At 40.5% G+C, this 24,914-nt stretch overlaps 1 protein-coding gene across 1 annotated transcript in view; it reads left to right on the top strand.

The window, feature by feature from the left end:
• Window positions 1–24,914, top strand: part of KIF1A (kinesin family member 1A) — a 126,105-nt gene that overhangs the window by 86,766 nt on the left and 14,425 nt on the right. Inside the window, exons 28-39 of the mRNA XM_070754038.1 lie at window positions 2,535–2,653; window positions 5,112–5,197; window positions 5,846–5,984; window positions 6,531–6,699; window positions 8,313–8,403; window positions 8,951–9,069; window positions 9,508–9,563; window positions 11,301–11,409; window positions 12,141–12,207; window positions 16,750–16,834; window positions 19,210–19,315; window positions 22,836–22,862. Of these exons, the coding sequence (XP_070610139.1) occupies window positions 2,535–2,653; window positions 5,112–5,197; window positions 5,846–5,984; window positions 6,531–6,699; window positions 8,313–8,403; window positions 8,951–9,069; window positions 9,508–9,563; window positions 11,301–11,409; window positions 12,141–12,207; window positions 16,750–16,834; window positions 19,210–19,315; window positions 22,836–22,862 (1,173 nt within the window). The remainder of the gene's footprint in view (window positions 1–2,534; window positions 2,654–5,111; window positions 5,198–5,845; window positions 5,985–6,530; window positions 6,700–8,312; window positions 8,404–8,950; window positions 9,070–9,507; window positions 9,564–11,300; window positions 11,410–12,140; window positions 12,208–16,749; window positions 16,835–19,209; window positions 19,316–22,835; window positions 22,863–24,914) is intronic.

Here is a 24,914-nt window from a genome sequence, read left to right as displayed (position 1 = left end):
TTCCTTATCTCCATAAGTATAACCAGCACTGAGAGTGTGATAAAATTGAACATGGAGATTTCAATATGTTAAGGAGAAAAATACGGGACTGAAAGCATTAAACAAACAACCCATCAGTATGACAAATGCTTGCCTTTGTCTCTGTGTGTGATGGCATGACACTGAGTGAAAATAGCTAAACAGCTCAATCTGGATCTAATGCATAGTTTTCTATTTCAAAATAATTCTAATAAATTTTAAGCAGAGGGACTCCTAGGGCATTTTCATACATGAAATATTATTTAATTTTAGTGTTATGATTGCAATGTGTATTTGATTCCTTTTTCATGTCCCATCCTTAGCAATATTTAAGATGGCACAGGAATACATACACATCTAAAAGTCTAGCTTTTCTACTGTACTGTCATGTTGTAATCTGTTGCCAAGTAGTTTGTCCTAACTTGCTATACTATACAATATGATACAGAAGCGGATATAATAGAATTCTATTGATGTCTATTTGCTCCATAAGGGATAACGCTTCAAATCTATAATGGGTTACCGAAGTATAATGGTAATATAAATATCCTATGTGTGCCTTTCATTTTAAGATATATTATCAATCCAATTGAAAGGGTTAAAATGGAATCTATCAATATCTGTTTCCACATGCAAGTCATCAAGAAAATACATCCCAAAAAATAAATAATATGTAAAATCACCAACATGTTCTAATAACCATATTTTTCAGAGTATAAGACGCACTGGAATATAAAATGCACCTTATTTTGGGGGGAGGAAAATAGGGAAAAGAATCTGCTTACCAGATATTCATCTAGCTAGCATTCTTAGTCTGGTCAACTTCAGCACATTATTTTATCCCCTGGTTAAGGGCTTAAATATATATATATTCTGAGAGAGTAACAATGAAAGAGCTTGGAACATCAGTAGCACCTGGAAAGAAACAATGTGAGCAAGTAAAGCAATGGAAAAAACCCTGCAAAGACTTAGGGCTTGGAAAACATTCTTCTTTGCAGAGAGTAACAATGAAAGCTTGCAAGAGGGTAAGAGCTGGGAACATTATTAGCACCTGGTTAGGGCTGGAAAGAAACTTACTCAGAGCAAGTTAGAGTAATGAAACAAACCCTGCAAAGACTTAGGACTTGGAAAACATTCTTCACAGAGAATAACAATGAAAGAGCTTGGGTACATTAATAGTACCTGGTTAGGGCTGGAAAGAAACATCTGGAGCAAGTAAAGCAATGGAAAAAAACCCTATGAAGAGAGGGCTTGGAATACATTCTTGGCAGAGAGTAACAATGAAAGAGCTTGCAAGCTGGTAAGAGCTGGGAACATCATTAGCACCTGGTTAGGGCTGGAAAGAAACTTACTCAGAGCAAGTTAGAGTAATGAAACAAATCCTGCAAAGACTTAGGGCTTGGAAAACATTCTTCACAGAGAGAAACAATGAAAGAGCCTGCAAGGTAAGAGCTGGGAAGATCGTTAGCAGCTAGTTAGGGCTGGGGGGGGGAAAAAAAAAGCTACATTCAGAGTATAAGACGCACCCTAATTATCAGCCTCTTTTAGGGAGGAAAAAGGTGTGTCTTATATACCAAAAAATACGGTACTACAGAATATGGAGTCGGGATAGTGTTATTGTTACTCACAGGTGACACTGAAATCACAGATTTATGCAGAATCAGCTGTTGTTGATCTCATGCTGAAGAAGGCAGCGAAGTTCCTACCTAGTTCCATGTGGGAATTTCATCTAAGCTTCCCATGATAGATACCTTGCATTTAGTAATTTTACTCCTAGGTATATTGCAAGGAATCCCTCCATTCTCTACCCATCAATGAGTTGCACAAATCTAGCTTGAACATATAATAGTCTTTATAGAAATGCTTCTTGCCACATTAGTTGACTAATTAATTCTGTAGTTTTGAAATGATAAGAAATCATTGGAAACAGGCTTGAAATTGAACGTGTTATGTCCCTCTCAAAATTCTGGGAAAAAAAGTGTTCCTCTTTAGAAGGGACTTCCTCTTCTCCCCAGTCTCCTTACTCCCCTCTCCTTCAGTTCTTTCTGCTTTTAGTTTCTTCAGTCTAATCCCATCTGCCTTCTCTCTTTTCTGTCCCTTGAACCCATTGTTATTCAGCCGCAGGACCTTGGACGAATTACAGCACCCAGGGTACTAGTTGCCTAGTCTCTCCGGCCACAGGTCCTTGTTCTAGTTTTCCTTCTTGCATCAGCACCATCCCTTTCCCTTCCCTTCGGTCATGAGAGATGACAGAACCAGAGGTACTCTGTGCTAGCGCTCACTAACTCACTACATTTTCGCTTCATGCTCAGTACAGGAGCTCTGTTTTAAGCACGCTGAAACCCCCCTCTCTGTCCGGCTGGCCATGGCTGCTTTTCTTTAATTTTGCTTTGCAGCACCATATTGTGATGTGAGCGGTGAACTGTGGTCCCAGCTACCATCGGCTATGGAGTATGTTTGGAGAAGTTCATACGTGGGACGCAGTGACCGCTGTCCTATGTTACTTTGCCTTCCAGAGCATTTGTCTATCTCAGCAACTTGCTATACCCTGTACCTTTGGTCCACCGTGTTGCCATTGTCAGCGAGAAGGGGGAAGTGAAAGGATTCCTGCGGGTAGCAGTTCAGGCAATTTCAGGTAAGAGGTGGATAAACGTAATGAAGGAGGAACCGGTCCTTCTTCTGGTGAGCAACTTTAAAAAAAGTAATATCTGTGGGGAAAGATCTTCTTGTATATTTATAACCCATCCAAAGAGTAGTGTTTTCCAAACTGTTTCCAAACTGTTTTCCAAACAGTTAAAATGAATAACTAGGGTGCATTAAAGGGGAGAATACTTTAATATTATTGCTAGGGATCCCAGAGAGCAAAAGTTAGTGTTTCAACGGATTCATAAGAACATATTTAACCAAGTCAGCTAAGGAGCCATTGTAATGTATAAACATGCTAACCTCAGGAAATATTGAAGCCACGAAGACAGGATTACCAGATATCTGAACAGGCAAAGGAAGACAGGACATTTGGAAAGGGGGGCAAATGGTAGGAAAAGGAGGACACATTGTTTGATTTTTTTTTGGCATTCTGACAAAAACTCAATGAAAAACTGCAAAAAAAAAAAAAGGTACTTAGACCTAAAGGTATTTGAAATTACTTTTTCCAACATCAGAAAGACTTGTTTATCAATTGCAGAAGCTATGCTAGAAGCAGCTGCACAAGGAGAGGACAGAAAGGTTACTAATCAATGAAGATCATAGAATGAAGCACGTTAACTTATAATTAGCATTTATGGAGGTACTGCACCGCTGGGAGGAAACCTGATGAAGAGTTTGTTAGATACCTAAAAGGCTGAACAATATAAGAGGATATATGGCAAGCTTGGTATCTTTCTAAAAATGTTATCCACTGCGGACATTACAATGGCAAACCAGAGAAGTTTTCTGCAGCAAGAAAAAACTGAGATGACCCCTTCTGCTCTGTTCAGGTGCTCCCGATGAGTAGATTGTAGGACAGAAGCTTTTATGATTGACTTCTAGTTGAACAGCTGAGAATAGGATTTCCATCTTACCTTACAGTTATAATGCAGACTTTTTAATAGGCAAAAAGTTCAACCAAACCTCATTTTTTAATTACCTTTGGAAGTATTTTTTTTAACTTATTTTGAAATATTAAGAACCTTTGAAATGACAACAATTATTGAATTCAGGGGGATGAGTTTCCTTCTCCTTTGCAAAAGAAATTTAACATATAAGTTTAAGGAGTAAGAAAAATAATACTGTTTTAGAATACAGTACAAAAGAAAGGTCAAAGTGATTATTTTGGAAAGTTAAAAGCAAATGTAGGGTCCAGATGATTTTGAAATTAGAATTTGTAATTAAATAGAATGATCCTTCCTATGGGAAACTAAAGGAAACTAAAAATGACTAAATCCTAAAGAAGAATACGTAGACATATTAATGCTAAATGGAACAAAATATTTAAGCAACAATAAAATACCGTACTTTTATGGAGAGTAATTTGGATAATTATTTTTATTGGATTTATAAAGGAGATCTGTTGAAGCTTCTAAGTGCTTAATGATGAGAGAAATAGAAGATTTAAAAAAATCAAGCACAAGGACATTATTTTAAGAGATTAAAATCTGAAATTGTTTAAAGTGGGGAAAAGGGTTACAGAATCAGCTTATTTGATCAAGGGTAAAACAGCTATTGTCAAGCACGAATAATCTGCATGTATAGAGTTTGAGCTAACTATTTATTATGTTCTATCTACAAAACAGCAGGTCTGGTATTTCTCCCTTGGGAACAATTAGAGAAGGTACTAAAGAATTCGGGAAAGACTAATTCTGGACCTTTTATGGTTACACTCATCCCTTTTTCCTGCCAGCTTGGATGATTCCCAACAGTTTTGTAGTTATTTCAAATAACCTTTTGTAGTATTTTGGATAGCCTTTTGATGACGAAGAATGAATGACAACACTTTAATATTTTGGTAAAAGTTGTGTGATGAGTAAAGGAAAGAAAAGTGTATTTGTTGGGTTACCAAGAGATCGTGATATTTTACTAAAATTGCTTGATCTCGTGATGAAGAAGAAAGTTACTTCTTTATTTTCTCTCCTTCCCTCTTCTTGCACTTTCTATATTTTATGTATAGTTTGTAGTTTGTATTAATTTTGACTTTTTCAACTGTAAGATTAATAAAATTATTTTTAATAATTTTATTAATATTTTATTTTCTCAAGCTTAAACAATAACTATAATTTTATCCCATGTCATCAGTTGACATTTGGGGAACTCCTCAATCATTTGTTCCACACTTCAGCCACATACTTAATTTACTCTAGAAATACAAACACAACAAAAGTGCTGGATTAATGGCCCTCTCCCAAATGGTCTTTCCCTGATGATTGATTGAGAGGGTTGTTTGGCAACTTCTGAAAATGGTACTATAAAAATAACACCTAGAACTTTTGAACTTGGAAAATGAAAACTTGGATTATTGCTCACTGCATGTAGAGCTACTTTAAGATGGGTGGCTATACTAACTGAATAAATAAGCTTTCATTTACTTATTATTTACTTATTTACTTGACTGTTTCCAGCTGATGAAGAAGCACCAGATTATGGCTCAGGAGTGCGGCAGTCAGGAACAGCTAAAATTTCCTTTGATGATCAACACTTTGAGAAGGTATGCTGTAAAAACCAGAACTATATGGGAATTATTTCAGTGGGGTTGATTTCATGAAGATACTTGTCTCATACCTAATCAATTATTAATAGGTTTCTTACATAGATTTTAAACACACGGGACTTTTGATGGGATGGGATATATCACAACCTAATACTGTTGCCAGATGTCTGGAATATGTACTTTTAAATTTTTCTCAGCAACAGCTCTGTGTTTACATTGCTTTACATGTACTGAGATTAAAAACCTAAGCAGAGATTTTTCCAGTCTCTAGGTTAACTAAAAACAGACATTAACAACTTTCATGATCTAGATTTTGTTGGTCTGGTGTTTGAATGGATGAGTTTATATTTCATTTTATGGATACTACTCAAAAGCATATGACATTTTTATTGACTCATGTTAACCACTGTGAACCCCTTGAAGAAGAAAATAGGATAATAAAATAAAATGAATAATAAATATAAATGCAACAGTCCTTGCATGCCCTTCTTTCCTTTTTTAGCCTGTCTGGTTTTTTTAATGTTTTTAAATTTTTTAAATATATTGATATATATTTGATATATTGTTGTGATGCAACTGTTTAAAAAGAAGAGAGAAAATGTTTTATTGCCAGAGAAATAATATTGATGGAGAGTTTTTTGGTAGTTCCAGTCTGAATCCTGTCCTGCAGTGGGAATGTCTCGCTCTGGAACATCACAAGAGGAGCTGCGCATAGTAGAAGGACAGGGACAAATGACTGACATAGGGCCATCAGCAGACGAAGTCAACAACAACACTTGTGCAGGTAAAGAGTCTTCCTGTTTTGAGGCAGGGGAGGAAACTTGTGCATAGCCTTGTTGTAAAGAAAATGTAAAATGCTACGTTTTCAGATATATTTGTATGGTTCTGATGCAGTTGAAAGACTAGACTGAGAAATGAAATAGGTTTACATACTCTACAAAATGTCAGTATTTTTAAAGATTAAACACTTAACACAATGAAAATGAATTAAATGAGAATACAGCTAAATTAAGATGGGGGGGGGAATTTAAGGTTCCACAAAAGAGGCAGTGTCGTATGTTTAGATTATTGCAAAGTGCTTTTCATAAGACTGATCAGAAACTTCAGTCACAATTAGTTGCTTTCTGATGTGTGGTTTATAGACCATATTGTCAGCTATAATGTGTCATTCCCAGAATTTCTGATAAATGGCAAATTGATCATTATAACTTTCTTTGATGAATTTTTTCTCCAATATGGAGAGATAATTTTCTTCTTTGTTGTACATAAGAAACATGGACAAAAAATATTTGAGAAGAAAGTATTTACAATTGCTATTATGTTTTCTTAGCCACTCCAGAAGATATTCTCCTGGAGAGTTCAGAGAAATCCACAGTTGATGGACCATTGGAGGCAGCTTTGGAGCACCTGAAATTGGGCAGCATTTTCACTTTCAGAGTTACTGTTCTACAGGCCTCCAGCATCTCAGCAGAATATGCAGACATCTTCTGCCAATTTAAGTAAGAGGCAATTTCTGTTCCACCATTTGCTATTTATGCAGTTTAGATAAATTTAGAAGACTGTGGTCATTGTTTGTAATTGATCCACTATTTTCACATGGAATTCCTGGCTTGAGAGAATTAATCAAAATGATTTTAATATTAAAAAACGGAGGCCGGAACATAAGTGCATTTAAAATGTTCTCACTGAGAATAACTAGAGCAGTGATGGCGAACCTTTTTTTCCTTGGATGCCGAAAAAGTGTCCGAGTGTGCTATTGCCCACACCTATAATTCAGTGCCTGGGGAAGATGAAAACAACTTTCCCCACCTCCTGGAAGCCCTCTGGAGACCAGAAATGGCCTATTTTCTAACTTCTGGTAGGCCAAGTAGGCTCAGATTTCACCCTCCCCAGGCTTCAAAGCCTTCCCTGGAGCCGGAGGAGAGTAAAAATGTCCTCTCCCATCCCCTGGAGGCTCTCTGGAAACCAAAAATGCCCTCCCAGAGCCTCTATGCAAGCCAAAAATCAACTGGCCAGTGCACACATGCCCACTGGAGTTGAGCTATGGCAACGGCTCGCGTGCCAGCAGATAAGGCTCCGCGTGTCACCTGTGGCACCTGTGCCATAGGTTCGCCATCACTGAACTAGAGAAACAAAGCTTAATAGCCTAAAGTTATCAATTACTCATGGAAGAATGTGGAAGTACAGAAGAACCCTACAAGATGAGAGGGAAACGTGTTTATCTTCCTAATCTATCCATGTATTGTGTGAGGTGCTGCAAAGTCCCTGAGGGGAGCGATGTCTTCAGAGGAACTTAGAGCAACATCAATCCTAGAAAGAAGACTTGGACACATCTCTCTCTGAGTGAAATGACACAGTATTGAGCTGTGCACCTCCTTTTATTGAGGGAATATACAAATGGAATGATTACACGTATATGTCAAGTGATATACAAACATCCAATAACGTAACTCTAAAAGATGACACAACTTCCGAGTCCTTCCTATCTCCATATGGCACGTAACCAGTTTCCACTGAGCAAATGTGTCTCATGGCCAATTTCCTGGGACCTTTTGTTGTTAACACAGCTGTCTCCTTTTTACCACAGAACAAGGTCTTTTATCACAGCCTTCGTCCTGTTTACCCCAGGCAATGTAAATTGCATCTTTTGATCACACAGTTCTCATCCTGTTGACACATTCTTATCTGAGGAGAGTTGCTTGAACCATTTTATGGCCAGTCACTTCCTTAAGCAGATTTCACCAGAAATGCAGACTCACTATGTGACCTACGTGCAGTCCTGTCCTGGCTAATGGAATCGAAGTGTATAGTAAAAGGCATTTATGTTAGAAGTCCAGATATAGTGTAATCCTATCCTAACATGCTATGGTGGCTACAATTGTGCTTGTGATTTTTTTTTTCAGTTTCAGTTTTTCAGTTTCTGAATTGAAAAATTCCAACAGAGTAGAGCACACCATATAGGAGGCCTGGTGATGCCCAACAGACTGCAGTTGAACTTGTGTTTACAATGTGAATGAATGAATGCACATATGTGCATACTCACATACCATGCACGTATATGCTTTTGAAATGAATGTATTCAAGCATAGTAATAAAAGCTCTTTTTTCACAGCTTTATTCACCGCCATGATGAAGCCTTCTCTACCGAGCCCTTGAAGAACACTGGTCGAGGCCCACCTCTTGGCTTTTATCATGTTCAGAATGTTAGTATAATTTTCTGTTTCATGTTGTTAATTTTGTATATTTTTCATTGCTTTTCTAAATTGTGTAAGTCTTTTAAGATTGGCAGGAACTTAAATCCAACTTTCTGCTTACTGTCTAATACCAGTTTTAATGATTTCTATGTATATTACACTACTAGAGGATTATATTGCTAGTTTTAAGACAACAGTATTTTGTTTCTAGATGACCACGAAAGGGGAGAATTTATTTTGTACAATTATGTCCTTGACATAATTTGTGATATTTTATGCCTTGCTTTGTTGATTTCATTGAAAGAAATTTCATGTCTTTGTTGAAAGATGAAGGAATGAATGCCTAGAGTGCCACAAAATCAATGAAGATAATGAGATATATTAACATATATTAACATTGAAGTTTTAAGTTTTGCCCCCTTTTCTTTTAGCTTCAGTGAATGAAAGTTTTAGATCTCCCAGCAAGTTTTACCCAGCTTAATAATCTGGCCATTTTAAGTTGAATATCTTGTTATATAAAATAAGCCTTTGTATCCTTTTCTTTTCTGTCTCACAGATTGCAGTTGAGGTCACTAAATCCTTTATTGAATACATTAAAAGCCAGCCAATTGTCTTTGAGGTGTTTGGCCACTATCAGCAGTATCCTTTCCCCCCTCTCTGCAAGGATGTACTCAGGTAAACTACCAACCCTGATCTTTCACTACCTGTGGCTCATCTGCTTCTATATGAGAAGTGGAACTTGTTCTACGAGGCACCGAGATGTTTGCCTGGTTTTTAGCAACAATTTAACTTTTGCAAAGCAAAAGTATGTTTGAAGAATCATATAAAGAGACACAACAACACTACTGTATTACATTTAGGCAAACCAACCTGGCTAGTCACCCGAGCAACGGAAATCAATTACCAGCTATAAACACTGAATCTTTGTTATTTCAAATTCTTCCACAAATAAAAATTGTGATACTGTATTACACTGCATGTTCAGTTTCCAGTATTTGACGGAGCACAAATTCTTTTTTGAAAATTTATAATATCTATGCAATAGGTTTGCCCTGATTGATTACTGTTTATTTTTATGGTTTTCATTTTAATTAGTTATGTCTTTTTTTATAGCCCCCTAAGACCATCTCGCCGCCATTTTCCTCGCGTCATGCCATTATCAAAACCAGGTAAGAGAGAAAGTATATAAAGTAGCCGCCCCGAGTCTTCAGAGAGGGGCAGCATACAAATAATAATAATAATAATAATAATAATAATAATAATAATAATAATAATAATAATAAATCTGTATAGTCTGGAGGACAGAAGGAAAAGGGGGGACATGATCGAAACATTTAAATATGTTAAAGGGTTAAATAAGGTCCAGGAGGGAAGTGTTTTTAATAGGAAAGTGAACACAAGAACAAGGGGACACAATCGGAAGTTAGTTGGGGGAAAGATCAAAAGCAACATGAGAAAATATTATTTTACTGAAAGAGTAGTAGATCCTTGGAACAAACTTCTAGCAGACGTGGTAGATAAATCCACAGTAACTGAATTTAAACATGCCTGGGATAAACATATATCCATCCTAAGATAAAATACAGAAATAGTATAAGGGCAGACTAGATGGACCATGAGGTCTTTTTCTGCCGTCAGACTTCTATGTTTCTATGTTTCTATGTTTCTATGTTTCTATGTTTCTATTATTATTATTATTATTATTATTATTATTATTATTATTATTATTTGTTTAACATGAGCATTAATGAAAATTTCAGAATTTTTAAACATTTAGAACAAACAAAATTAGTGATTAATAACTGTTATTTGGAAAAGCTGTCCCAAATCTTTATAAAAATTAGTATTGTGTTGACTTCAGTTGATGGTTAATTGAAATAACTGACATCCTGTCTGAATTTTCATAAGAAATGAGATGTAGAAGATAATTATTTCTGTCTCATCTCTGGTTGTTCCTTTCTCATGAAACATACATCTCAATCAGTAGTCCCCAACCTTTGTGGCTTAGCAGCCTGGTAGAGAGAAGAGAGAGGGGAACCAAGCCATGTGAGTGGTGGGCTTGCAAGCTGCAGGCCAGAGCACATGTGAATGCATGTGCGAATTGAGTTGCGTGTGTGCATGCATGCACACTGGCCCTCTACTCATGTAATTCAAGCTATATGTGTGTGCCAGCCTGCCACTTGCGTGATCTGGCTGCAAATAGGTCATGGTCCGTAATGGGCCATGACCCAGGGATTTGAGACCCCTAATCTAAATGGTAAAACATCAATATAATCTAATTTACAGTTTTTAACTAACTTCTCTCTTGAATTGGATACTGGCCTAGTTGGAAAGACAGGATATCAACTGAATTTTTAAAAAAATGTCCTTGGTGAGGGACACATAACAATGAAGTTTCTCCTATTTAAACAGATCTGATTTCTAGAATTTATCTCCTTGGGATATCTCAATGTTTGAAGAATAATTGGAATAATTTTTAGGCACCCATTACAGAAAAGTTGCTCCAAGTGTCCAATAACTGCTTATTTAGTCACAGCAACTAAGAACCACAACGCATGGTCCTTATTCTGTTGTTATTATTCTTATTCTGTTATTCTGTTATCTTTGTTTGATGCTCTTAATGATGTTGGATGTAACATGTTTCCCCTTTCTTTGTGTGCCTTGCATATTGCCTTGTATCTTTCATGATTTTTTAAATATCTGGTTCTTGTGAAAAATTGTGCATAGACTCACAGATTCCTTTGTCTTGCTTCTGTGCATTTATGCCCAAAGGCCTTCTAGTACCAGCCATTTATCTTTTCAACTTAGCCCTTTAGGCATGATGTAGAAACCCAGCTGCAATATGAGATAATTGAGTTTCTCAACCTTTATACTTGACCAATTATTCCATTTTATTATTTTTGCAGTGCCTGCAACAAAATTGAGCGCCATGACAAGACCCAGCATTGGCCCATGTCAATGCAAGTATGATCTCATGGTCTTCTTTGAAATCTGTGAGCTGGAAGCTAATGGCGAGTAAGTTGCTTTATATATTTCTGAACAATTACTTTTTGCTAACTAATTTAGGAGCCATAATTACCAAGTGAACTACACAGCTGAAAATGTTCATTCTGATTTAGTGAATTTGCTGGAAAAAGTATTTATAGGATAGATTCAACTTTAGTAATAACTGAATTGGACTGGTCCAATGCCTCTGCTTAGCACTTTATGTTGAGTCAGACTACTGACTCCGTATTGTATATGCTGTCTTTCCGATATTGTTTCAGATGAATAAATAAACACTTCATATTGTACAGATAAGATAATGAGCCTATGACACTCTAATTGTTCACAAAGAGTGATGGTAAAGTCTAATGAGATTGAAAAATTGATGATACAGAACAAAGTAGTATCATCAGAAGTAGTGAATTGACCTTGAATGGATGATGGGCAGAGCTCCTGTGCCATTAAAAATGATGCAAGAAGATACCTTACTATGCATGTATAATATGCATTTTGTATAGCTTTACTGTAATACAGTTCTCATCATTCTAGGCCAGTGTTTCTCAATCTTGGCTACTTTTAGAATTCCCCACTCAATCTATACTGTAAAATTTGCCACGGTTGAGAAACCTTGCTCTAGCCAGTGTGGATATGGATATCTGATTGGGGTGTAATGTAGGGAACTCCAGGTCCAAATATATCTTGAAAGCACATGGTTGGAGAAGATGCTGTCTATTCAGTCTCAATTAAAATATTTTTTCTAGTTATATCCCAGCCGTTGTGGATCATCGTGGAGGAATGCCTTGCCATGGGACTTTCCTATTGCATCAGGTATTTCCTGTATTCTTCTTACCAATTTCTAACCCTAATCCTATTCTAAGCATAAGGTAACAAAAATACTATTTTTATTCTAGAAAATGAATTATTAGATACATTTTTTGGCTAATGGGTGTCTTTGAAGAATATGGGACTCATAGCATTTTTGGTGTGTTTGCTGCTTCATTGAATAATCTTTCATATATCCCACCTGAATGAGAAAACAGGATAGTGTTCACTATCTTTTTTGATTCTATAATCTATTATTTTGCAAATATTTTTGTTGTTTTTATTAGGATCATAACCAGTGTTCCCTCTAATTTTTTTTCGGGGTGGGCGGAAAAGTATAGTGTCTGAGCGGCAGTCCCTTTGGGACTGGGCGGCATATAAGAATAAATAAATAAATAAATAATTTTTTTTAAAAAACCCAAATAAAGTAAGTGTGGGTGTGCGCTATCACACATGAGCGAGTTCTTGCATCCATAATTCTATCCTTTCTATGTCTCCCTCTTTCCTCCCTCCTTCTTTCCTTTCTATCTCTCCCTCCCTCCCTTTCCTCCATCCCTCTTTCCTTTCTATCTCTCCCTCCCTTTCCTCCCTCCCTCTTTCCTTTCTATCTCTCCCTCCCTCTTTCCTTTCTATCTCTCCCTCCCTTTCCTCCCTCTTTCCTTTCTATCTCTCCCTCCCTCTTTCCACCCTCCCTCTTTCCTTTGTATCTCTCCCTGCCTCGTTCCTCCCTCCCTCTTTTCTTTCTATCTCTCCCTCCTTTCCTTTCTCTCTCTTTCCTTTCTATCTCTCCCTCCCTCCCTCTTTCCTTTCTATCTCTCCCTCCCTCCCTCTTTCCTTTCTATCTCTTCCTCCCTCTTTCCTTTCTATCTTTCCCCGCCTTTCTCCAAGCCCTTCCTTTTCCCTCCCCCTATCCTACTATCCCCCTCTCCCTCCTTTCTATCTCTCCCTCCCCCTTTCTCTCTGTCTCCCTTCATCTTTCTTTCCCCCTCTCTCTCCATCCCTCTTCCTTTCTCTCTTCCTTCCTTCCTTTTTTGCTCTTTCTCCCTCCCTCCTTCCCTCTGTCTTTCCCTCCTTCCCCCCTCTTTCTCTCTCCACCCTCTTCCTACCTGTTTAACGGTGGCCGGCTACGTCTTGATGTGGGCTGCCACCATCTTGTACTGGGATTGAGTGGCAGAGGGGACCCGGTGGTGGCGGGGAAGCCCCTGGCGCGGCGGCGGGAGACAAAGCGAAGCTTGTGCTTCGGCCACACTGGGGCAGAGTGGGCCGAGGCCGGGCCTGTCACCCCCGGGGGCAGGAGGCAGCCCCAGCGTGGCAGCGGGGGAGGAGAAGGCAAAGCCGGCTGCCCGGGTAAATGACGCATTTGAAAGCGCGCCCAGGGAAGTCTTTTACTGGGATTGGGTGGCGGAGGGGACCCACCGGCGGATAGCCCCCAGCGCGGCGGCGGGAGAGGAAGCAAAGCTTGTGCTTCGGCTACACCAGGGCGCGCTTTTCCTGCACCTCTTTCCTGGGCAGGGGGGGAGACGGCCACCTTCTCGCCCCCCCCCCCCGCCCAGGAAAGCAGCGAATTTGAAAAACACGCTGCTTTCCCGGAATGTCCGTCCATGTGGGGTTGGGCCGAATCCGCCGGCCATGCCGGCAGCCTGGTGTCTGTCCATGCGGGGGGGGGGGCGAACCCATCGGCCACACCGCCAGCTCGATGAGAAAGAGGGAATGAAGGAGGGAGAGAAAGAAAGAGAGCCCCCCCCCCGCACGGACAGACATCAGGCTGGCGGTGTGGCTGGCGGATTCATCCCCCCCGCACAGACGGACATCAGGCTAGCGGCGTGGCTGGCGGATTCATCCCCCCCGCACAGACGGACATCAGGCTAGCGGCGTGGCTGGCGGATTCATCCCCCCCGCACAGACGGACATCAGGCTAGCGGCGTGGCTGGCGGATTCATCCCCCCCCCGCACAGACGGACATCAGGCTAGCGGCGTGGCTGGCGGATTCGCCCCCCCCGCATGGACGGACATCAGGCTGGCGGATTCGCCCCCCCCACACACACGGATGGACATCGGGCTGGCGGGCAGCCAGCTTTGCTGACCAGCATGCCTTCCCCTTGGCTCTGCCTCCCGCCGCTGCTGCGCAGCTTACCTCAGAAGCCTTGACACTTTGCTGGCCTGCACGATGCGGTGGCGGGAGACAAAGCGAAGCTTGTGCTTCAGGCACACTGGGGCAGAGTGGGCCGAGGCCGGGCCTGTCGCCCCCGGGGGCAGGAGGCAGCCCCAGCATGGCAGCGGGGGAGGAGAAGGCGAAGCCGGCTGCCCGGGTAAATGACGCGTTTGAAAGCATGCCCAAGGAAGTCTTTTACTGGGATTGGGTGGCAGAGGGGACCCACCGGCGGGCAGCCCCCAGCGCGGCGGCGGGAGAGGAAGCAAAGCTTGTGCTTTGGCTACATCAGGGCGCGCTTTTCCTGCACCTCTTTCCTGGGCAGGGGGGGAGGCGGCCACCTTCTTGCCCCCCCCCTGCCCAGGAAAGCAGCGAATTTGAAAAGCGCGCTGCTTTCCCGGAATGTCCGTCCGTGTGGGGTTGGGGCGAATCCGCCGGCCATGCCCGCAGCCTGATGTCCGTCCGTGCGGGGGGGGGGGGTGAATCCATCTGCCAAACCGCCAGCTCGATGAGAAAGAGGGAATGAAGGAGGGAGAGAAAGAAAGAGAGCCCCCCCACACGGACAGACATCAGGCTGGCAGCGTGGCTGGCGGATTCGTCCCCCCCCCCCGCACGGACGGATATCAGGCTGGTGGTGTGGCTGGCGGATTCATCTCCCCCGCACGGACGGATATCAGGCTGGCAGCATGGCTGGTGGATTCGCCCCCACACACACACATGGACGGGCATCAGGCTGGTGGGCAGCCAGCTTTGCTGACCGGCATGCCCTCCCCTTGGCTCTGCCTCCCGCTGCCGCCACGCAGCTCACCTCAGAAGCCTTGACGCTTTGCTGGCCTGCACGGCGCGGGGGAGGAGGCGGAGTAGGCCGATTCCGGGCCCGTCGCCCCCGATTCCAGGGGGCAGCTCCCAGCACGGCGGCTGGGGAGGAAGTCAACGCCTCCTCCGACGCCGAGGGGAAGCGGAAGGGCGTGGGAGGAGATGGGCGCGGCTGACGGCAGAGCCCAGGAAGCCGGGGTTTTCTCTCCCACCAACAGCTTGGGAGGGGCGGATCAGCTGTCTGTCGGGGAGAAACCCGCTCCGCGCCAGCTTGGAAAACTCTGGGCTGTCGTTAAAATTTGCCTGCGCTATAGCGCGCTGCGCAGCTTACAGGGAACTATGATCATAACTCTGATTAGCAATCTACTTTATTTAAAAAAAGAATATCCTTATAAATGTACATTCTGGAAATATAAAGGAACAATTGCACTTGTATGTGTCGGTGTGCTGCTTGCATAAGTTGAGCTGTGCACATACCAGCCAGATGTTCACATGGCCCAATTCCACTCTCTCCATCCACCCAGGCTGCAGACCGTTGTAATAATAAACCTGAAATTTTACTCTAAATGTAGCTTCAGTTCAAAAAGCACTTTTTCTAAAAAAAAATCTTTGACATTTGCTTTCTAGTCTTTCTGTAGCCATGAGTGTGCTGCATGTGGTCTTTGAGATATTCTGAACTATAACTCCCAGCTGCTCCAATAGCCACCTGTGCCGGGAGATGTAGTTTGGCAACATTTAGAAGACCACATTTTGCTCTTCTCAATTTCATACTGTGTGTCCTGCAGTGTGCATATAAAGTTTTCAGTAAGATATTACTTCCTAAAAAAAAATCCTTAACATACTATTTTTGAACTATATTTTTCAACAAAAAATATTTTCTATAGTTTATTACTAAGAATATTAACATATGGTATATTTCCTCTGGCCCAACTCCCATACCATGACTTATGGGAGTTGATGTACTTCCACTTAGGATAATATTTTGTGTGCATTATATACTGCTCAAAAAAAATAAAGGAAACACTCAAATAACGCATCCTAGATCTGAATGAATGAAATATTCTCATTGAATACTTCGTTCTGTACAAAGTTGAGTGTGCACAACACCATGTGAAATGTATTGTCAATCAGTGTTGCTTCCTAAGTAGACCGTTCGATTTCATGCAAATTTGATTTACTTGGAGTCATATTGTGTTGTTTAAGTGTTCCCTTTATTAGTATTATTTTGAGCAGTGTAGATTTGGGCAAACTCTTTGGGTCTAGAGATTGGCTGTGAGATACCTTTTTCCACATCTGCTCCATCTGGGAACGATAGTTGGCATGGCTTATGACATCTTCACATCAGTAAAGTGGGCAGACCCATAATTTTCAAGATGGCACTGCTTATTTTCTTTCTTTCTTTTGTTCTATGGTTTATTGTAGGCCACCCAAAGCTGCAGATTACATTGCAATCAAATAAATGTCATAACTTCACAAAATGTGCTTTATCTGCTTGCTTCTGGAGGATGGGATATTTGCTTAGCTTTTTAAACACAGTTCTTATAACTTCTAACTTCATTACTTTTCCATATGATGGATGTCAGGGTATCCAGAGGAGGATTACAGTCACCTTGGTGCATGAGACAGGGAGCCACATCCGCTGGAAGGAAGTGAGGGAGCTGGTTGTAGGTAAGCAAAATATTTGTTGTATATCCCAATCAACGTTGAAGCTTTACAGTAAATCTGAGCTAAGCAACGTTGAAGCTTTACAGTAAATCAAGCTGAAGAACAGCATCACTGATTTTTAGAAAAGCTTGTGGATACAAACGCTTTGTAAAAAGAATCAAAATAGAGCTTTCAGGGATGTTCTGCCAGGCTCTATGGTATGAGTCTCCCGAAAATTCAAGGGTACAAATTTCAGACACACACACTTGAAAGTTCAAAAACAATGTCCTTTATCACAAAAATTCAAAAGAAACAAAGCACCCTTTTTGTATTGCAAAGAGCACTGGTCCCAAAACAACCTGGTAGTCTGTACAATCCCTTTAATCAGTCCTTAAGTACTTAGCTTGCAGCTATGAAGAAACGTCACAGCCCTCCTTCTTCCATGAAGTGAAACACATACACTTTGCTCTGCTTTGGTTTCAAAGTCGTGAAAAATCAACAAACAAAGTCCGGAAACAGCAAGGCACAGTCCTGACGAACAACGACCAGATAATCTTCCACAACGGCCAAACCAACACGCTGCTATTTATATCAGCAGCTCTAATGACTGGAGCCCCACCCAAACACAGGTGGCCTCTCATTATCTCCTGTAGTATTGCTTCAATTGGTCTCTTCTATGCATAATTCTGCGCATGCATGGGTCTAACACTTCTTCATTCGAATCAACCGAAGATAATTGAGATTGGCTTCCTGGACTATGTGCCAAGCCCCCCTCTTCCAAGTCACCCCCACCTTCCTCTTCGTCCGAGGAAACTGCACTACCTGACTCTGTCGGCAACAAAACAGGCCCATGACATGTTGATGTTTCCCCTGCATCCACCTCCACATTCCCTGGGGCAGGAGCTTGGCCAGAGCCAACCACAAGTGATATGGCATTTGAGCATTTTTCTTTACTTTTTGTAACAACATGTTCATTTTGGTAAACAGAGCCCGTATTTGGATATTTTACAGTGTATCTCCTCTATAGCTTTCAAGAGTCTCTTGGATTACAATAGGACAAAAGTATTTTGGAATAGAGCTATGTTTAATGAATAAACAAATCTCCTTTGATATGGTTCGAAGGACAGAAAACTGCATAGAAAACTGGATGATGCATTTGTTTATGTTGACAGAGTTTGAGAGATTGTCAAATTACAGCGGTGTGATTGGTTCACGGCCTCTGTCTTCTAAGAGGAGCACAGCTCCTTAGTAGTAAAGGAGCTCCTTTACTTAGTAGTAAAAAGTATGAAAATGTCCCAACAGTGTGATGTCTTTTCAGTTCTTATCATGATAAACAATGATGAGTTTAAGACAGAGAATAATCTCACTTTATAGACATACTACATTGGGCAGCCTGCAAGCTACAGCCCTTATGTAACTTTTTAAAATCTTGGATATGGTTAAGACATATGGCAAGCTGGAGACTTTATAGAATATGACTACAATGGAAAAAACGTCAGAAGAAAAGGATTTAGGGGTAGTGATTTCAGACAGTCTCAAAATGGGTGAACAGTGCAGTCAGGCGGTAGGGAAAGCAAGTAGGATGCTTGGCTGCATAGCTAGAGGTATAACAAGCAGGAAGAGGGAGATTATGATCCCGCTATATAGAGCACTGGTGAGACCACATTTGGAATACTGTATTCAGTTCTGGAGACCTCACCTACTAAAAGATATTGACAAAATTGAACGGGTCCAAAGACGGGCTACAAGAATGGTGGAAGGTCTTAAGCATAAAACGTATCAGGAAAGACTTAATGAACTCAATCAGTATAGTCTGGAGGACAGAAGGAAAAGGGGGGACGTGATCGAAACATTTAAATATGTTAAAGGGTTAAATAAGGTCCTGGAGGGAAGTGTTTTTAATAGGAAAGTGAACACAACAACAAGGGGACACAATCTGAAATTAGTTGGGGGAAAGATCAAAAGCAACATGAGAAAATATAATTTTACTGAAAGAGTAGTAGATCCTTGGAACAAACTTCCAGCGGACGTGGTAGATAAATCCACAGTAACTGAATTTAAACATGCCTGGGATAAACATATATCCATCCTAAGATAAAATACAGAAAATAGTACAAGGGCAGACTAGATGGACCATGAGGTCTTTTTCTGCCGTCACCCTTCTATGTTTCTATGAAATGTGGCACATGGATGAATCTTCCAACACGCTGCTTTCTGCCTCCCGTCATGTTGAAACGGAGAGCGGAAAGAAAGCTGTATATGCATCACTTCAGATCTTCCATTCAAATTTTGGAAAACACTTACCTGATTATGATTTAGATGTCTAGAAATATACTTACTCTAATTCTCCTACAGCAGTATAGGGAAGATAAAATGTATGCTCTATCCTCTATTTGTAGGTCGAATCCGGAACACTCCTGAAGGCGATGAGTCCCTCATTGACCCCAATATCCTCTCTTTGAACATCCTGTCTTCAGGATACATCCGGCCCTCTCAGGATGATCGGTAGGTCTCTCAGAATACTTGGCTAATCTGGGTCAGTCATCATACTTCTCTAGGTCTGGCACCGTATATGTGCCCAATTGCGTGAAAAGCTTTTTCCCTGAAAGACCCAACTCTTCATACAGTCAGTAGGTCAAAGTTCTGACGAAGCTAGCAAAAAAGAACACAGCAAAATTGCACACCGAAAGAGCTAATGGTTTCCTCCAGTATTTTTTCAATGTTTAAGAGACTAGTGCAACATAGGAAATTGCCTAGTATCACTTAAATCATTCATTTGTCTCACCTGGTATTATTTCCTCTGGCAGAAAGTTTCATGTGTCTGTGGCTGAGGTCTATCTTGCCCAGCTCTTGTCCATGTGTCCTTTTTAGTCACTCAAAGATATTGTTTTAAGAAATATCATTTAATAATAAATGGAATAAATAATAACAACCCAGGACTTCCCAAATGGTTAGCAGTTATATGACCTGGGAGGCCGTGGTGGATTTTGAATTAGTTTGCCATTGGTTCATTCATACACTTATGTGTGGACGCAATGCTTCTGCGCATGTGCAGAAGCATCCCACATGGGTGGAGTCTCCCAGGTGGATGGGTGGAGCCTCCCAGGTGGATGGGTGGAGCCTCCCAGGTGGATGGGTGGAGCCTCCTGCCACTGCTACCAGTTTTAAGAACCAGCCTGAACTGCTGCTTGGAGGATTGGCATCTCTCCATATTTAAATTTGCTCCTGGACTGTAGCGCAATTGCTTTAGCAACAGCCTGCGAACATTTATTTACCATATATTGTAAATACTACTTTTAATATTTCAATTTATCTCACAGCCTAGAAGAAAGCTGATAATGTTTTCATGTACTGTACTACGAAAGAGAAGCACTGACACATGGATCTTTCTACAATGAACTATTGTAGAAATCTAGGAACTATTGTTGCTAGATTTATTTAATGGTTGCAACACTAATCTTGATAGCATACTTGCCAAGCAAACTTCTGTTTTACAGGATCCTGGCTTGTAAACATGCAGTCTTCTGAAAAATCAATGATTAAATATTAGGAAGTATTCCTAAATGTATGATAGATTTTGCATTGCAGATTGAAAGCAATTGATCCTGGTCATGCAATATTTATTTCATCCCTGGTTCCTAAGCTTTCTATTTCAGCCTCCAAACTGGTACCCTCCAATTGTATTGGAATATAAATCCAGAATTCCTATTCAGCTTGCTGGGAATTCCAATTCTATGACTTGTGAAGGAAATCGGGTTCAAAAAGACCTCTAGAAGTGGTACTTTTTCTAATATTTTTTCCAAACTCTGCAGCTCTTGACAGAAACCCAAGTGTGATTGTTTTCAGTATGTTTCAGGATTGGTTTATTTGTAACATTTATTAGCCAAGTGCCCTGTTATGGTGTTCAAAGCATCAGCCTTCATTAAACCCAAAATTTAAATTTCTAAATTCTCATAAACCACAAGAAGTCTATTGTTGAGGCTTCTTAGCATTGTCAGAGAAGTAAGTAAGACTAGGAATCACATGCTGGTCAGTTTCTGCTACTTCTCTTTAAATCTTTTTCTTCTATATAAGCATTTTCTTAGCTGCCTGAATGGATGAAAACAGAATTGATGGCTGGCATCTTAAAGTTGTCAGCAAGACTGACCAGATTTGACTGAAGGAAAATAATAACAAAGGCTATTGTGTTCCCAATCTGAGACTACAATTGTTGTCATCCCAACAATGGGCATTAGGAGTTGTAATCTGATCCCATCTGGATTGTATCAAGTTACAAAGGTGGCTTTAGAGCACCCATTTCCCAGATTTCTCATCTTTTTAAATTTGCAATAATTTTAGGAAATATCTTCAAAACTCAATAGTACTTAACTAAGAGCTTTTTGTTGAGAACTTGGCTCATCCACCCACATGGGCACTTGTTTCAATTCCCAACTATTATGTATCACCAAGCTATTTTCCCAGTAGGCAGGTAACCTTCTTTTAGAACAGTGTTTCCCAACCTTGGCAACTTGAAGATATCTGGACTTCAACTCCCAGAATTCCCCAGCCAGAATTCCCCAGCCAGTGGGAAACACTGTCTTAGAATCTTTTCACTGTATCCCAATATCATTGAGTAATATGACAGTCAGTTTAGCTTCATGTTCATAGCATTATAAAAACCCTCCTTGTGTGTTGGCAAGAAGCCCCTGTACTTCTTTATTTATTTATTAAATTTATAGGAATTTATAGGAATTATTAAGCCAAAAAGTGACGTTGAATCAGATTGAACGAAATGACACAACAACCAAATTATACACCTGAATTAGAATGTCTAAAATACTAGAAGGACAGGTTTTTTATTGAGGCAAGTCAGCAATAGCAAAACAACAACTTAGTACAGACTCAATTTTTAAACGAGAATATTTAGGACATCCTACGTATCTGTTTATAGTAAATGGTTGCGTTCTCACCACATGTGGAATAAAATTCTCTGTTGAGAGGCAGATTGACACCGAGGTTCCCAATCTTTCTGCTGTCAGATGCAGCTCTTTAAGCAAAGATGTAACTTGTCTTCTAAACCTGAAATGGATGCCATTTTGGAATTGGAGAAATCAGCCTTTGTAACTTACACCTGTGGTGGCTTAAAATTCCAGTTTCTCTAAATGGCAGGCATTTCTGATCTAGATGGTATAGTAAACATAAATTTCCAATTAAGAACTGGATGCAGTTGTGGTAAAATGTAGCCGACATGCACTTTTCAATCTAACTTTAGGTATTCTGCAAAAACACCAAAGGCTTTGCCCCTTTCGCCTTCACAATGCTGAGGGAACTTAAATTTGCTTAAGCTAGTGATGTACTGGCAACAAACTTCATTTGAATTTGAGTGAATTGATTAAATTTAGGGCTGTGTGATAAAGGCCCCAAACTGACCCTAGACCAGTGATGACGAACCTTTATTCCCTCGGGTGCCGAAAGGCCATGGGTGTGTGCTATCGCACATGCACAAGTGCCCACGCCCATAATTCAATGCTGGGGAAGGGCAAAAACAGCTTCCCTCACACCTTGGAAGCCCTCTGGAAGCCGGAAAAGGCCTGTTTCCCAACTTCTGGTGGGTCCAGTAGGCTTGCGTTTCACCCTTCCCAGGCTCCAAAGGCTTCCCTGGAACTGGGGAAGGATAAAAACACCTTCCCCCAGCCCCCCGAGACTCTCTAGGAGCCAAAAACGCCCTCCCAGAGCCTCTGTGTGAGCCAAAAATCAGCTGACCAGCACACACATGCATGTTGGAGCTGAGCTAGGCCAACAGGTTGTGTGCCAGCAGATATGGCTCCATGTGCCATCACTGCCCTCTCTCATTGTTACTCCACTTACAAAATTTACAATGTTTTCATCAGGGGGCCTTGAGCTTTGTTTCTACTTGGGATAGAGAGGAGCTGTTTGTAGGGCTGAGGCTTTGGAAGACCTGCATGATACAAACTGCTGATGCTACTGCCACTTCCACCACCACTGCCCATTTAAACTAACCATGTGATTGTTTGTATTTTTGCAGGCAGTTTCTTGATTCGGATATGCCTAGGTATTATTTGTGAGCTGTCCCATATATTTTATTTCCTATCACGCACCTTTTTCAAAGCAGCATTGGGTTAGCAATGCTGTAGACTAAACGTACTTCCACCTACGTGAACACACCAGCTTCTTCCTTTCTTTTTTCCTCTTCTGCATCATTGGGCTTCTTTTTGTTCCATTTTGTTCCTTGGTTGTTGCTTTTTGTAACTTTTCTTTCAAAGGCCAGTGTTTTTCTTATTTCTCTCCGATCCATATATGCTCTCTTTGGGGATTGGGGACTGGGATATAGCTTTTTTTTCCCATTTGATTTCCTTCTATCCCTTTTTCCCCCCACACTATCTCTGCCAAAAAAATGCTGTCCTGTCCGGTCCATACTGAAACTCTTCCATCTCCTGCTTCTGTTTTTGGCAGTGACTCAAAAGGAGTTGAACTGATGCAGGCTTCATGAGACGCTGTGCCTCCGTATGACTGGGGATGAGATATGAGATTAGGGTAACCCCAAGATGGTGTGAAAGAGCCACCAATGGAGGGGGGGTGTTAACAGTCTTCCTAGGCAGTCTTCAGTCAGATGTGGGTGCAAAAACTGTTCAAAGTGCAGAAGCAACTGTACAAATTCAAGTATCAAATGGATTGCATGACTTGGACTGTGACAATGATTAGATATTTAAGCATCCCAAGGAGCCAATAAAATTGCCAACTCTGCATGCTAGGAAGATTGGAATTTACTGAAAATAATTCTTTAAATACTGACAAGATCCTGCTCACTGGCTGCGGTCTCATACATTGGAGAGACGTTAAGGAGGAAATTTACCTATGCCAAGCTAGAGAACAGGCTTAAAGGAGCTAGGTTGTGATGTGAAATGTAAGTAATTCTTCAAACGTTTCCCTATTTCCTAAGCCCAGTATAATGATTGACTTCTTTTGTTGAAGAATTTAAAATCAAACAACGAAAGCTAATGTGGAAAATGGAAAGAAAAATTGTCTGGTTGGTTTAGTTTAGTCTAATATTTAAATTAGGCCTCTTTTCTTCTCTGGAATCTAGACTTAAGACTTAGCATATGTTTGCTTTAGAGATGTCAGTGATAGAAAATATAATAAATAAGGATAAAATATCAACTTTAGTTGCAAGTCAGTATGCAGTTACTGTAACTATATTCTTAATGTATGAGGTCACTGTAAGAATTACAATTTTATTGCAGTGACTCTTAATTAATCCTTCAGAGTTAAAAATTTGGTACTAAAAATGTCATTAAAGATAATTGGCTGGAAAATACCACAAATAAATCGGACAAGACAGGTGTGGTCAGTGTGATTTATAGCTCAATTCACCTAAAACTGGAAGCATTTCCTCCCTTGATGCCAGTGTTTTTGTTCCTTCATCTGCAGTTTTCTGGAACTGAGTTTATGTTGTCTCTTCTAGGTACCATGATGGAACTGGTTTCCATTAATGGTTTCTTGTAGGATGTGGGTTTATACAACAAAGTTTACATCAGATTTTCTATGATGATCATCTAGGAGATGAAGTTGACATGGCTTTTACCTTCTGAGGATTAGAAAGGATTATTTTATAACTATTAGAATGAATATTTCTAATTTAGGACTTCCTTTTTCAGAGCCACTTAGATTTATGTATTGCTAAAATTCTTTTCATCTTACTATATCATTTTTGCACGGAACACCTTGCTTGTTCCTTCTTGTTAACTAGGGCATACTGAAGTTTGACTTGATGAAATAAAATTGCTGAATACTCCTCAATGCAGTATCAGAGAAGCTGTATTTTTTTAGGGAAGTACTATAGACTGAAAGTTTTTTTCCCTGTAAATCTTATCTTTGTGAAATCATTGTAGCACAGCCTGCCCAAATTTCATGCATTCCAGATGTGCTAAGATTACAACTCCAGGCTGCCAAATGATTCAGAGAGCTGTAAAGTCTTTAAAGTAATAGGTTGGGAGAAATTGAAACCTAATTCTCATACTGAAAATCACAATTCTGATAAGAACCTGGTTAATGAAAATTTCCTTGATTTCTTAATCTACAGATAGTATAGATTAAAAAATCTAAT

This window comes from Erythrolamprus reginae, chromosome 5, assembly GCF_031021105.1.
Source record: "Erythrolamprus reginae isolate rEryReg1 chromosome 5, rEryReg1.hap1, whole genome shotgun sequence".
In the NCBI taxonomy this organism is placed as follows: Eukaryota; Metazoa; Chordata; class Lepidosauria; order Squamata; family Dipsadidae; genus Erythrolamprus; species Erythrolamprus reginae.
The sequence above is the reverse complement of the archived record's forward strand: the minus strand, read 5'-3'. Positions and strand labels throughout refer to the sequence as shown.